Source organism: Anolis sagrei, chromosome 1 (genome assembly GCF_037176765.1).
Source record: "Anolis sagrei isolate rAnoSag1 chromosome 1, rAnoSag1.mat, whole genome shotgun sequence".
NCBI lineage: Eukaryota > Metazoa > Chordata > Lepidosauria > Squamata > Dactyloidae > Anolis > Anolis sagrei.
The window spans coordinates 191,283,877-191,298,493 of record NC_090021.1 but is presented as its reverse complement, the minus strand read 5'-3'; the positions used below and the strand labels follow the sequence as shown (position 1 = coordinate 191,298,493).

The 14,617-nt window shown below is 46.8% G+C and overlaps 1 protein-coding gene across 1 annotated transcript; it reads right to left on the bottom strand.

The window, feature by feature from the left end:
• Positions 1-806: 806 nt before the first annotated feature.
• EVX2 (even-skipped homeobox 2) lies at positions 807-13,767 on the bottom strand. The gene is made up of 4 exons (XM_060779499.2): positions 13,365-13,767; positions 11,284-11,744; positions 7,963-8,243; positions 807-3,223 (listed from the first exon to the last, which is right to left on the bottom strand). Exons 1-4 carry the CDS (start codon positions 13,376-13,378, stop codon positions 2,570-2,572), a joined length of 1,410 nt encoding a protein of 469 aa, XP_060635482.2. The 5' UTR covers positions 13,379-13,767; the 3' UTR covers positions 807-2,569.
• Positions 13,768-14,617: the final 850 nt, after the last annotated feature.

Below are 14,617 nucleotides of genomic sequence, written 5' to 3'. Positions count from 1 at the left end.
AAGTAGGTAGGTCCCAAATTCTCCCACTACTATCTACAATAAGAGTCATCATCATCAGCATCATAATTAATTAAAAATAAATAAATAAAGAGGCGAGGCAGTACCCCCTGTCGCCAGCAGGGGCGCTAAGTGAAATTCTGAGGTTAAGCAGGACAGGGTGCATCTACACCAAGCATGGTCCAACTTGGGCCCTCCAGGTGCTTTGGACTTTAATTCCCACTATTCCTAACACCCTTAGGCCCTTGAGGCTGTTAGGAATTGTGGGAGTTGGAGTCCAAAACATCTGGTGGGCCTAAGTTTACCCATGCTTGATCTACACTGCAGAATGAATGTACTTGAACTGTCATGGCTCAATGCTATGCAGTCCTGGGAATTGCAGTTTGACAAGATCTTCATTGAGCCTTCCCTGACAAAGAATGCTGGGCAAACTACAAATTCCCATAACTCCATAGCATTGGGATCTGCCACTCGAAGTGGTATCAAACTGCATTAATTCTTCAGTGTTGATGCACCCCTTGGGCTCTTCCCTGTGTGAGATGAAAAAGTAGGTGGATTTTGGTCCTTCTAAGAAAGGTTGATCCCCAGATCCTTCTCCAGCTAACTTAACTGTTCACAGAACTTTTCCTAGAGCTGGAAGAGAGCACAAGAGTCATCCAGTCCCATTCTGCCATGCAGGAGAACCCACTTGACATGTCACCTTACTTTTTGCTTCCATAGAGGCGTGACATGAATTACAGTAAAAAAAATATGATGAGAATTCTTATTTCAAAGCCCACCTAAGGATCTGATCCCAGGTTTTCTGTCTGTGGAACTTGGGTAGGTTTAGCCTGGAGAAGAGAAAGCTGAGAGAGAACATGAGAGTCCTGTTTATTTGAGAGGACGCCACATTTGGGGGGGGGGGGGGAATGTCAAGCTTCTTTTCTGCTGCTCTGGAGACTAGGACACAGAGCAATGGATTGAAATGGCAGGAAATGGGATTCCACCTGAACATCAGAAAGAATTTCCTGACCTCAAAGCTATCTGACAGTGGAATATGTTGGGAGTTTCTGTGGAGCAGTGGTTCTCAACCTGTAGGTTCCCAGATGTTTTGGCCTACAACTTTCAGAAATCCCAGCCAGTTTACCAGCTGTTAGGATTTCTGGGAATTGAAGGCCAAAATATCTGGGAACCCATAGATTGAGAACTACTGAGATTTTGAAACAGCGGTTGGATGGCCATCTGTCAGGAATGGTTTGATTGTATTTTCCTATACATCAGAAAGGGCTTGGACTGGATGGTCATTGTGATCCCTTCTAACTCTACAGTTCTATAATAACAAATTGAAAGCCTCTTAGGCTGGATCTACACTGCCATAAAATCCAAATTACACTATACAACATGATTTTTGTTCCTGGGTTACAAATGTCATTTCCTAATTTGTTCTATCATTAAAAAAACATGGAAAAGTTTATTAAACTGCAAAAACTTTGTGGAAGCCTGCACACAGAAAAGTTAAAAATAACATCTTTTCATTAAGAAAAGTTACAAACCATGAAGTGCCTAGACTGAAGGAAATAATAGTACTATCCTCAGCAACAGAAACAAATGTTTCTGGAGTATAATAACCACTTTCAAAGTAATTACCATACAATTAAGCAAGAAAAAACACTTTCAAAATAGGAAGGTTTTCTTTTCAAATTTTGTTGCATAATGTTATCAAAGCAGATAACCTGGATTGTATATGGCAGTGTAGTTTAAAGAAGATAATCTGGAATTTATATAGCAATGTAGAGCCAATCTTAGGCCCCATCTACACTGCCATATAAAATCCAAATTATCAGATTTGAATTGGATTATATGGCAGCACAGACTCATATAATCCAGTTCAAACAAAATAATCTGGATTATCCACTTTGGTTAGCTGGATTATGGGGCAGTGTAGATCCAACTTTAGTTTTTACTTCCAAGGGGGGCATAATAAGAATCACAATTTACTTATATAAATAAGAATAAGAATCACACTCAAAAGAACGGTTACAATTCTCATTTTAAAGCCAATTTAGGTCCCTTGTACACTGCCATAGAAAACCCGTATTATCTACTTTGAATTGGATTATATGGCAGTGTAGGCTCATATAATCCAGTTCAAAGCAGATAATGTGGATTGTATGACAGTATAGACTCATATAACCCAGTTCAAACAGATAATGTGGAATATATGGTAGTGAAGACTCATACAATCCACTTCAAAGCAGATAATGTGGATTATATGGTAGTGTAGACTCATATAATCCAAAACAGATAATGTGAATTATATGGCAATGTAGGCTCATATAATCCACTTCAAAACAAATAATGTGGATTATCTGCTTTGATACTTAGGATAATATGGCAGTGTAGTAGAGGCCTTAGTTTTGGCTTCGAGGGGGCCCTGGGACGAATGATAGATCTAAAGATGATAAATTTAAGAAAACAACCACCACCAAGCCCCCACCCCAAAGACAAGCTCTCCAGTGTATGTCTGCGGTCCCGCCCTGGCCTTCCCCCGTGCCGCCTGCGCCTGCTTCTTCCCCACAGCGCCACCTAGAGGCTATCTGGTCAAGGGCGCCTCCTCCCGCGGGTCCGGCGAGGGCACGGCCGTCTTGCTCAGCACCGCGGCGGAGTAAGGCAGGAAGCCGCTCTCCGAGGAGCGCTGCGCGGGAGCCGCCCCGCCCGCCGTGCAAGGGAAATCCGCGCCCGAGCCCGCTCGAGAGCCCAAGGCCGCCGCGGCCGCCGCTGCCGCCTGGCTGCTGTGGCAACTGAGGCAGGAGCAAGGCGCCGAGCCCGACGGCGGGGCTGAGGAAGCCGCGGCGGCGGCAGCGGCGGCGGCGGCGGCGACCGTGGAATTGAGTCCTGCGGCGGCGGCGGGCGACTGGTAGAGGCCCGGGTGCCGGAAGCTGCACAGCAGCTCGGGCCGGGAGTAAGGGTGCGAGAGGGCGCGGAAAGTGTCCAGCGGGCGGATGGAGGTGGCGAAAGGGGAGGCCGCCGCCGCCGCCCCGGAGGCTGCCGCTGCCGCCGCCGCCGCCGTGACCCCGACGTGGGGGTAGTAGTGGAGGGGCACGTGGGAGTGGAACGGGTAGGGCAGGCTGCCCGTGGCCGCCGCGTGCGTCATCATGTAGGTGTAGAAGCTGGGGTCCGCCGGGTGCGGCCACGACATGGCCAGCCGCTGGCGCTTGTCCTTCATGCGGCGGTTCTGGAACCACACCTGGAAGGAGGGGAGAAAGGGGACAAGGCAGGGGGTCAGAGAAGCATCCACACGGCGGGGTGGCCCCACTTGACTCGCCCTGGCCCAACGCTAGGGGACAAAGGAAAGGAAATTGGGGAGAAGAGGATGAAGGAGGGAGGCTGCAAGCAGGAGGCCTTGGAGGCATCTACACCCTAGAATGAAAGACATCAAGCAGCTCTATGGCCTTTGGGTGCATCTACGCTATAGAATGAATGGCATCAAGCAGTGCTGTGACCCTTGGTTGCATCTACCTTATAGAATGCATGGCATCAAGCACTTCTATGGCCATTGGGTGCATCTGTCCTATAGAATGAATGGTATCAAGCAGTACAATGGCCTTTAGTGCATCTACACTATAGAATGAAAGACAACAAGCAGCTCTATGACCTTTGGGTGCATCTGCACTATGGAATGAATGACATCAAGTAGTGCTATATCTTTTGGGTGCAGTTAAACTATAGATTGAAAGACATCAAGCAGTTCTGTGGTCTTTGGGTGCATCTACACTGCAGAATGAAAGACATCAAACAGAACTTTGGCCTTTGAGTGCATCTATGCTGTAGAATGAATGGCATCAAGCAATGCTATGGCTTTGGGTTCCTGTATGCTATAGAATGAATGACATCAAACTGCTCTGTGGCCTTTGGGTGCATCTACACTACAGAATGAATGGCATCAAGCACTTCTATGGCCATTGGGTGCATCTACACTATAGAATTAAAGACATCAATCAGTGCTATGGCTTTTTGGTGCTTTTATACTATAGAATGAATGACATCAGGCAGTACTATGGCTTTGGGTGCCTGTATGCTATAGAATGAATGGCATCAAACTGTTCTGTGGCCTTTGGGTGCATCTACACTACAGAATGAAAGACATCAGGCAGTGCTGTGGCCATTGGGTGCATCTATGCCTGGCATCCTCAAACTGCAGCCCTCCAGCTGTTTGGGCCTCCAATTCCCAGAAGCCCTAACGAGCTTTTCCAGGGCCACAGTTTGAGGATGCCTGATGTATGCTATAGAATGAATGCCATCAAGCAGTTCTATGGCCTTTGGGTGCATTTATACTATAGAATGAATGGCACCAAGCGGTGCTGTGGCCTTTGGGTGCATCTACACCAGGAGTCCTCAAACTAAAGCCATAGAGAGCCAAATACGGCCCTCCAAAGTCATTTACCCGGCCCTTGCTCAGGGTCAACCTAAGTCTGGACTTGAAAGCACACAACAACAACAATCTTATCTCATCAGCCAAAAGCAGGCCCACACCTCCCATTGAAATACTAATAGGTTTATATTTGTTAAAATTGTTCTTAATTTTAATTATTGTATTGTTTTAAAGTGGGGGGGGGGTTGCACTACAAATAAGATTTGTGCAGTGTGCATAAGAATTCATACTTTTTTTTTTCAAATTATAATCCGGCCCTCCAACAGTTTGAGGGACTGTGACCTGGCCCTCTGTTTAAAAAGTTTGAGGACCCCTGATCTACCCTATAGAATGAAAGACATCAGGCAGTCCTATGGCCTTTGAATGCATTTACACTATAGAATGAATGGCATCAAGCAGTTCTGTGGCCTTTGGGTGCATCTACATCAGGCATGGGAAAACTTTGGCCCTCCAGGTGTTTTGGACTCCAACTACCACAATTCCTAACAGTCTGGAAGGCCAAAGTTTGCCCATGCCTGATCTACATTGTAGAACTGATACAGTCTGACACCCCTTGACCTTCCATGGCACAATGCTAGGGGACACGAAGGAAGAAATTAAGGAGAAGAGGACAAGAGAGGGGAAAACAAAAAGTAGGAGTCCTAAGGTGCATCTCCACTCCAGAATTAACTGGGTCATGGCTATGGAACCATGAGCAAGGAAATTGGGGAGAAGGGAATGAGAGAGGGAGGCTGCAAGCATCACTTCAGAATGAATAGCACCAAGCAGTTCTATTGCCTTCGGGTGCATCTATACTGTGGAATTTGCACTGTTTGACACCACTTGACCTGCCCTGGCTCAATTCTAACGACTTATGAGCAAGGAAATTGGGGGGAAGAGGATGAGGAAGGGAGACTGTAAGCAGGAGTCTTTGTGGACATCTACACTGAAGAATGAATGCAGCCTGACGCCCCTTTGACTGCTATGGAATCACGGGAACTGTAGTTTACAAGGTCTTTATCCTTCTCTACCAAAGAGTTCTAGTGCCTCACCGAACTACAACTCCCAGGATTCCATAACATTGCGCAATGACAGTTACATTGGTGTCAAACTGCATTCATTCTATACCATAGATGCACACTTAGCTTTCTTGGAAGACAAATTGCAAATGTGACTGTTAAATAAATAAAAGGATGCTGAATTTATAATTTGGTAAGTCACTTTCACAGAAGTTAAAAGATAATGCAGAACTATAATTCCATAGCATTGAAGCGATGCCAAACTGCATTTATTCTACAGTGTAGAATATGCACCCTGACGCTACTTGAGCAAGCGCCTTGAGGTATCCTTTGTCCCCACCGCTGTGTTAGAACTCTCTCCTCCATTCACACATTTTTAAAAGCCAAAGAAATAGTTGTACTTCAATGTATTTCTTCTCATCATAATAATGCGAGGTAACGATTCTCAATTAAAAGGAGCCGACACCGTCCTTAAACGGACTTGTTTGGAGATGATGCACGGAGGCGGGTGTCTGAGACAGAGATCAATGAAGTTTTAAACGCCACACAAACCGGATCTACGCCGGGTTTTCTCCCAAAGAGCACGCTGGCAATACATCTCTTTCGAGCTGAGTTTTGAAAGGTGGCCCGGATAGCAACATCTTCCAGAAGGAAACGCTCTCCACTTTTTTATTTATTTTATGTATCTTATTTTTATCCTATATGTTATGGATCTTTCTCCCGCTCCCATTCACTGCTCCATCCTGCCCAGATATTTATCTCAGGCGGAACACAAATCAAAACATGCCAATCAAGGGTTCTTTCTCCCACCCGGACATTCCACAGATATATAAAACCCACTTGCCCAGTTTCCAACAGACCTCACAGCCTCTGGGGATTCCTACCATAGATGTGGGCGAAAAGTCGGGAGAGAATGCTTCTGGAACATGGCCATACATCCCGGAAAACTCTCAGCAACCCAAAACAAGAGCATTCGCTCGCAAATAAACCTAAACGTTGGTGTATAGCCACCAAAACCAAAGCGTTCTCTTATGACTACAAAAGAACCAGGGTGCATCAACCGTGGTGCATCTACACTGTGGAATTAGTGCACTTTGACACCACTTGACCTGCCGTGGCTCAATGCTGTGGAACCCTGAGATTTGCACCAGCACTTTCTGCCAGAAAAGGCTACATACTTGGTAAAACTACAATTTCCACGCTTCCATAGTAGTTAAAATAGTGTCAAAGTGCACTAATTCTGCAGTGTAGATGCCCCCTCATTGAGCGAAAATAAACGTCAATAAAGTACTCCGGGAGATCTAACACCGTCCCACTCCAAAATGACTAAAGCTGGATCCACACTGCCATATAATCCAGTTTCTGATCCCAGATTTATCTGTTTTGAACTGGAGTATATGGCAGTGTAGAGTCATATAATCCAATTCAAAGCAGATAATATGGGATCAGATATTGGATTATATGGCAGCGGAGATCCGTCCTAAATTACGAGTCAAAACTTGGATACTTGGTAGGTTTATTTGTGAATGGCATTCTTTCCCTCCCAATCATCCCGTCTCCTCGCGGAAAAGGGAGGGGGAAGGGGAAGGGGAAGGAATGGAAAGGAAAGGAAAGGAAAGGAAAGGAAAGGAAAGGGGAAGGGAAGGGGAAGGGGAAGGAAAAGGAAAAGGAAAGGAAAGGGGGAGGGGAATGGGGAAAGGAGAAAGGGAAAGGGAAAGGGAAGGAAAAGAAAGGAAAAAGTGAAGGGAAGGGAGGGGAAAGGGAAAGAGGAAAGGAGAGGGAAGGGGGAGGGGAAAGGAGAAAGGGAAAGGAAAGGAAGAAAGTGAAGGGAAGGGAGGGGAAAGAGAAAGAGGAAAAGAAAAGAAAGGGGAAGGGGGAGAGGAAAGGGAAAGGGAAAGGAAAGGAAGAAAGTGAAGGGAAGGAAGGGGAAAGGGGAAAGGAAGGGAAAGGAAAGGGGGAGGGGAGGGGAAAGAGGAAAGGGAGGGGAAAGAAAAGGAAATGAAAGGGGAAAGGGAGGGAAAGGTAAGGATAACCTGCCTTCCGGCTAGAAAGAGCCAACTATCCCGAGGTTAAAAATAACTGGGAGAACCAAGCCAAAGAGAAAAGTATTATTCTCATGTCTTTGGCTTGAAGGAATTGGGGGATGCGTCTACATTGTAGAACGAACGCCGTTCGACACCACTTTGGCCCACTGCTATGGAATAAAAGGAGCTGCAGTTTGCTCAGGCACCAGCCCTCTTTAGCAGGGGAGGCTAAAGACTTCTGTCAAGCTGCAACCCTCACGATTCCATAGCATTGAGCCATGGCAGTCCAAGTGGTGGTGTGTGGATGCCTTCTCGGTAAATACACACACCACCTGGAGAGTCTGAGCGATTTTTAAAACCCTTCTTTACCAAAGAGTGCAAACTACGAATCCCTTGGGTGGTGACAGCTAAAGTGGGGTCAAACTGCATTCATTCTCCGGCGTAGATGCACCCCAACACAGTCAACAAAGCCCAGATGGAGATGAAGAGAGGCCTTGGGATGGAGCCAACCATGGCCGGTTTGGCCACGTACCTTGATGGTGGTCTCGGGGAGGTTGAGGGCGGCGGCCAGCTCGCACCTCCTGGGCCGGGAGACATAGTTCTCCCGGTAGAACTCCTTCTCGAGCCGGGCGATCTGCTCCCGGGTGAAGGCGGTGCGGTACCTCCGCACTTGGTCGGCGCTGGAGCCCGAGGAGCCCAGGGCGCCGCCGCCGTGGAGGCCGCTGAGGCCCGAGGAGGAGGAGGAAGACGAGGAGGACGACGAGGAGGACGACGAGGTGGGGTTGCTGGGGGTCGAGCCGCTGTCCGAGTAGCCTGCGAAGGAGAGACAACAGAAGAAGAAGAATGGGGATTGAGAGAGAGGCAGGCAGGCAGAGAGAGAGCGAGAGCGAGGGAGATTTATCCTCCAGGAGTGGCTTTGGGGATGTGAGTGAGGGGCACCCTTGGCAAGCTGTCCCTTTTCTCTCTCTCCCTCTCTCTCTCTCCCTCCCTCTCTCCCTCCCTCTCGGATAATTAATCCTCGCTGTCACGGATACAAATCGCCGCCCTTAATAGGATCAATAATAATAATAAAAAGAAGTTTCTCCTCCCTTGTTTTTTGTTAAAATTAGTATAATCCTTCTGCCAGAAAATATATATACACAGAAGGAAGCCGGTTGGTAGTTGATTTCCATTCAGAAAAAGGAGACACCCCCCCACACACACACACACACATATACATACATACATATACATATACATACATACATACATACATATATATATATTTATATATTTATATATATTAGGCGTCTCTTTTTTAAATGGAAATCAACCACCAACCGGCTTCCTTCTGTGTAACCAAATCGCCGAAGGAAAGTTAGGAATGTCTTCGTTTAAAATGGAACTGATCCAAAACAACACGGCTTTCTGGGTTTTTTTAAATAAATGTATCAAAATGTCAACGATAAACAGAGAAAGATGGTCAATAAATGCGCTTCTCGTTTCGTTTCAAGATGCTATCAGCCTAGGGAAAAAAAAATACCCCGAGGTCGTTTTCTCCCACTTTCCACAGATATATAAACCTAGTTTCCAACAAATCTCACAACAGTTGAAGATGCCTGCCAAAGATGTGGGTGAAATGTCAGGAGAGAATGCTTCTGAAACATGGCTACACAGCCCGGAAAACACACAGCAACCCAGTTTTCTAAATTATTGATGGGACCCAAAAGTTGCTGCTAACGGTTGACTGAGGCTGAGATATCCTTCCTAACATAAAAAGTCAACCATTGCACTTGAACCAGTTGTTTGTGCTCCCCCCCCCCAAGTTTAAGGATGAAGAACAAGGAAGATTAAATTTGGGGAGATTTTTGTTTCGAAAATACGTGAATAAATGTTGAGTGGGTTTTTTAAAAAAAACAACCGATAGTCAGTAATAATAATAATAACAATAATAATAATAACAATGTAAACTAATAATAATAATAATAATAATAACAATAATAAATAGACACGATAATTTGCAACCAATACTTTGGGGATAGAAACAATTCTAAACGACACAGTAAGTTATAAAAAAGACAGTGTCTTAGGAGCAGCTTTGAAAATACTCTTGTTACAAAGCGTTGCCCCAAATGTATACAAAAGCCACCTGCCTTGACCTGCCACTTGGGAACAGACCCTCACAAACAAAACAGACCAAAATAAACCCGGTGCTGGTGACACTTCGATCTCCAAAATGCATAAATCCCAGTAGAAGAGATGCCCAACACAGAGAGAAACTGGGAAAGTGGCGTGTTACACAGGGTACGGAATCAACGCACCACTTCGATTTTATGATGGACGGTAATTATTCCTTAAAGCAGTGGGTTGGAGAGTTAAAATGTTCCCCTCTTTTAAAAAGATCTAGTAGAATATTTTGATACTTTGTAACACATCCAGAGCACCCAACTAAGACTAGATCTCCATTGCCTTATATCTCAGGATCTGATCCCAGATTATCTACTTTGATGGATTATATGAGTCTACATATTATCTTAGATTAAAAAATCAGTCTGGGATCAGATCCTGAGATCAAGGGCCATTCCAAACAGGGCTATATCCCAGAATACCAAGCCAGAAAATCCCACAATATCTGCTTTCAATTGGGTTGAGTCCACAAATAATGTGGGATTTTCGTCCTTGATATTCTGGGATATAGCCATGTGTGGAAGAGCCCATAGTAATAAAATAATAATAACGAAAATGTATTTATATTCTTCCCTATCTCTCTCCCAGGAGGGACTGAGGCTTATTCTAAACATAAAGGGCAAACATTCAATCCCAGAATACAACAACAATACATCCATAGTAACGAAATATGGCAACCCAACATATACAAACAAATTATGACTTAACTAAAATTAATGTATTAATTTTTCGGGTTGTATGGCCATGTTCCAGAAGCATTCTCCCCTGACGTTTCGCCTGCATCTATGGAAGGATCCTCAGAGGTTGAGGGGTCTGTTGGAAACTAGGCAATAATAATAATAAAACTTTATTTACACCCCGCCTCCATCTGAGGATGCCTGCCATAGATGCAGGCGAAACGTCAGGGGAGAATGCTTCTGAAACATGGCCATACAACCCGAAAAACTAATACATTAATTTTAGTTAAGTCATACTTACAATAACCTAACTAACATTAAACTTAAAAAAATGCAGCGTGTTAAATCAGACATAAGACAAAACATTGAACAGAAGCATCAATTTCCTAGTTCCTTGAGGCAGTGTAGATCTAGCCTAAGAGATCCTCAATAGAACTCCTAAACATAGACGATCCATAAGGGACCCGATTACCATTCGTTATGGGTTCATATTCGGCTTCTGAAGGACAGAAGACAAAGGAATTGAAAAAAAAAAAAAGAATGCAGATTGTGGGCTCTTCCACCCAACCCTATATCCCAGAATATCAAGGCAGAAAATCCCACAATATCTGCTTTGAATTGTGTTATCTGAGTCCACACTCAGATAAATGTGGGGTTTTCTGCCTTGATATTCTGGGATATAGGACTGCGTGGAAGGGCCCTGAGTTTATACTACCATATATTCCAGTTAAAGCTGATAATGTGAGATCTTCTGCCTTGATATTCTGGGATATAGGGCTGTGTGAAAGGGCCCTGAGTCTACATTGCGATATATTCTAGTTAATGTGGGATTTCCTGCCATAATATTCTGGGATGCAGGGCTGTGTGGAAGGGCCCTGTGTGTGGCCAGGGTAGAAGCAGGCTCAGCTTGGGCGCTGAGGGAGATGCTTGTCTGCCTTGCCTTCCCCCCAAGCTCCCTCCCAGTCAATGAAGGGATGCTTGTTGTCTCTAAATCTTTGCCCAATGCCTACCTTTGCCGCTGTTGTTCTCCTTGAGCTGGGAGGCGGCCAGGCCGGCGGGGGAGCGCAGCGCGGAGCAGCCCACCTCCACGTCGCTGCCCATCTCGGCCTCTTGGGCCACTTCGGCGGCGGAGGAGTAGTGGCTCATCTTCTTCCTGGCGGCGGCGGAGGGGTCCGAGGCCGGGGCCATCTCGGCGGCGTCGGCGGCGCTGTTGGGGTGCGCCAGGCCGAAGAGCGCCTCGATCTCGAACTTGCCCTTGGTGGGGGGCAGGTCGCCCAGGGGCCCGTGGAGGGCGGCGGGGGGCAGGCGGGGGCTGAGGCGCCCTCCGTGCGAAGGCGGGCTCTGCTCCAGGCCTTCGGGGTCCCCGGAGAGGCTGGACACGAGGCGCTTCCCCGCGGGTGGGCCGTGCAAGCCGCGCTCCATCAGCAGCATCTCTTTCCGGATCCTTTCCATCATCTCAGCTTCCCCCCGCCTCGGGAAAGAAAACAAAATAAATAAACAACACTATCAATAGGGAGCAGCGAGACAAAAACGTGCGCGGATCGAGGTGGGAAAACAGCAGCGTCGTCCTCCTCTTCCTCTTCTTCCTCCTCCTCCTCTTTGCCGCCAAAGCGAGTTTTCATTCAGATGTCTCCAAATAGGATTATTACTTCTGTTTGGAATATATATATATAAAATAGCGAGAAAGGGGTGCCTGGTCAAAGGGACCCGCACATCCTTCTATTGCCCCGAAATGTCACTCATCAGGAGAGAGGAAAAGAAGGGAGTGCGCTCGTCAGGAAGGGACGAGTGACGCTCGGCGAATGATCATTTATTGGAACGGGTTTATAAGCAAATAAATACAGGATCCTGTCAGCGGCTTCGGAGCAGACAAATAGATCCAGGTAGGGAAGCAGGAAGACCCGGAGTGAGGAGGAGGAGGAGGAAGAAGAAGAGGGAGGAGGAGGAGGAGGAAGAGGAGAGGGTCCTGGGCTGCTTTGGCCTCTGGGGTGGCATTGACAGGCGGATTAATAAAACGAGCCCGGCAAACATTTCCCCCTTCATTTAGGGGCATCATTATGCTCTGATTCTCTGCCTCGCACACACGTCGCACTCTCTCACACACAAACAAGCCCCTTCCCCTCCCCTCTTGGCTTTGTGTGAGGGTGTTGGAAGCTTCTGAAGCGAGGCACTTCTGCCTCGTTCTGCCCTCTGACAGAAACAACAGGATTCAATGACACGAGGAGGGAGAGGGGTGTGAAGAGTTTGGAAATTAAAAGAGAGGGTTTGAGTCCCTTCTAGGGTCTCCTTGTGGAGAAAAAAGCGAGGTATAAATAAACGTAGTAACAATAATAATAATATTTATTTATGACATTTATATGCCGCCCTTCTCACCCCAAGGGGACTCAGAGCGAATAATAATAATAATAACTAATAATAATAACTAATAATAATAACTTGAGAAGTGTCCGACGTGTGATCCAATACAACAGCCAGCAGAGTGATCTTGTCTGCTGTGGATCTTGTTTGTTGTGTTTCAAATAATAATAATAATAATAATAGATCGAAAACAAAACTCACCAAAGGTGGTGATGGGCAAACTATCCCATTACCCCCTCCACTCCCATGTTTCTGTTTAGGAAAATATATGGGTTTCCTTTGAAGGAACCGATTTGCCCCCTACACACAACGTGTACAGATATTGTGTGTGCAGTTGTGAGTTTTCGGGGCTATCCTGACGTTTCGCCTGCATCTATGGCAGGCATCTTCACAATCCCTGAGGATGCCTGCCATAGATGGGGGTAAAACGTCAGGAGAGAATGCTTCTGGAACATGGTCAGACAGCCCGAAAAACTCACAACAATCCAGGGATCCCGGCCATGAAAGCCTTCGACAATACATTGTGTGTGTATGTGTATATATATACATATACATAAATATAAATATAAACATATATGTGTGTGTGTGTATATACACACACATATATACTATATCTATATCTATGTCTATGTCTGTACATACACATATATATAAGCACACATAAATACATAGAGAGAGGCAGACAAACAAATACACGAAGCAACTCCTGTCAGACGTGGAACCGGATACGTACCAGCCCAAGAGCATCTAAGGCGCCCCTCAGCCCACGCATGGACCCCCGAATTGCGACCTTAGCGGGGTTCGTTGTATTTCCTCAAGGCGTCCAGGGAGGTGGGAGAAAGGGAGGGAAGGAAGGAAGGAGGGAAGGAAGGAAGGGGCTCTTTCTGGAATCCGGTTTATGGACGGAACTCGTCTCCAGCCCTTCCTTCCTTCGCCTCTGGCTCCCAACCCTCTCTTTGGAGGACTGACTGAGCACCAAAAAGAAAAAAAAACCCTACCAAGAATCCCGAGGAATCTTAAAGACATGATTTAGAGCATCAGAGAGAAAGGGGAGGGGGGAGGGGGGAGGGAGGGAGGGAGTGGGGAAAGGCCTCCATTCATGCATCGAGGCGTTTCCCCTTCTACCTCGATTTCTCTCCCACCTCACCCACCTTTCTCAATCGAAGCCCTGTAACTCCTTCTTAACCAACCCCCCCCCCCACACCCGCCCAGTCCCCCCCCCCAAAGGGCTGGATCTCAAGCTTTCAAAGGACTTGGAAAAGCCTGAAAGCCACCCGTCTCATCCTCATCTTCTCAACTTCCCTACAGTGCCCCCCGCCACTCCCAACCGCAAAGTTACCTGGCTCTCAGTTTGCTCATCTGCTTCTCCCCTCCCTCCTTCTTTCTTTCTCTTTCTCTCCCTTCCGAGCCAATCTCTCCCAGCTCTGTAAGGGACACGAGTGGAAGGAAAGAAGTGGGGGGGGGGGGGGGAGAGGACGCCTCGCCGGCCTTCCTATCGGAAACTCTCTCCTCGAAGGGAACTTTGATGGCGATCATGACGCCCAAGCCGAGATAAAGCGCCTGTCATTAAGGGGGCAACTTCTCCGCCTCCCCTGATCCCCAGTGGGCCTCTCCTTCTGCCTTTCCACCCAGGTCCGGACCCACGGAGATTCTCCCTTGACCCTCCGCCCACTTACATCTTCTCTGGGATGCTGCGACTAGACGTCGGCCAGCTTTGGTTTATTTGATTCTTGACTAACATTCATGGAATCATCATGGAGTTGGAAGAGACCACATGGGTCATCTAGTCCAACCCCCTGCCATGCAGGAAAAGCACAAAGCACCCCGACAGACGGCCATCCAGTCTTTGTTTAAAAGCCTCCAAGGAAGGAGTTTCCACCACACTCTGAATCAGAGAGTTCCACTGATGCACAGCTCTAGCAGGCAGGAAGTTCTTCCTAATTTTCAGGTGGAATCTCTTCTCCTTCAATTTGAACCCATTGTCCT

Excerpts from the sequence above, each read along its gene's own strand:
- EVX2 (XM_060779499.2), bottom strand. Across the intron at positions 8,244-11,283 it reads GGAGAACAACAGCGGCAAAG|GCTACTCGGACAGCGGCTCG; the intron begins GTAGGCATTGGG and ends TCTCCTTCGCAG. Across the intron at positions 3,224-7,962 it reads TCCCCGAGACCACCATCAAG|GTGTGGTTCCAGAACCGCCG; the intron begins GTACGTGGCCAA and ends CCCTCCTTCCAG.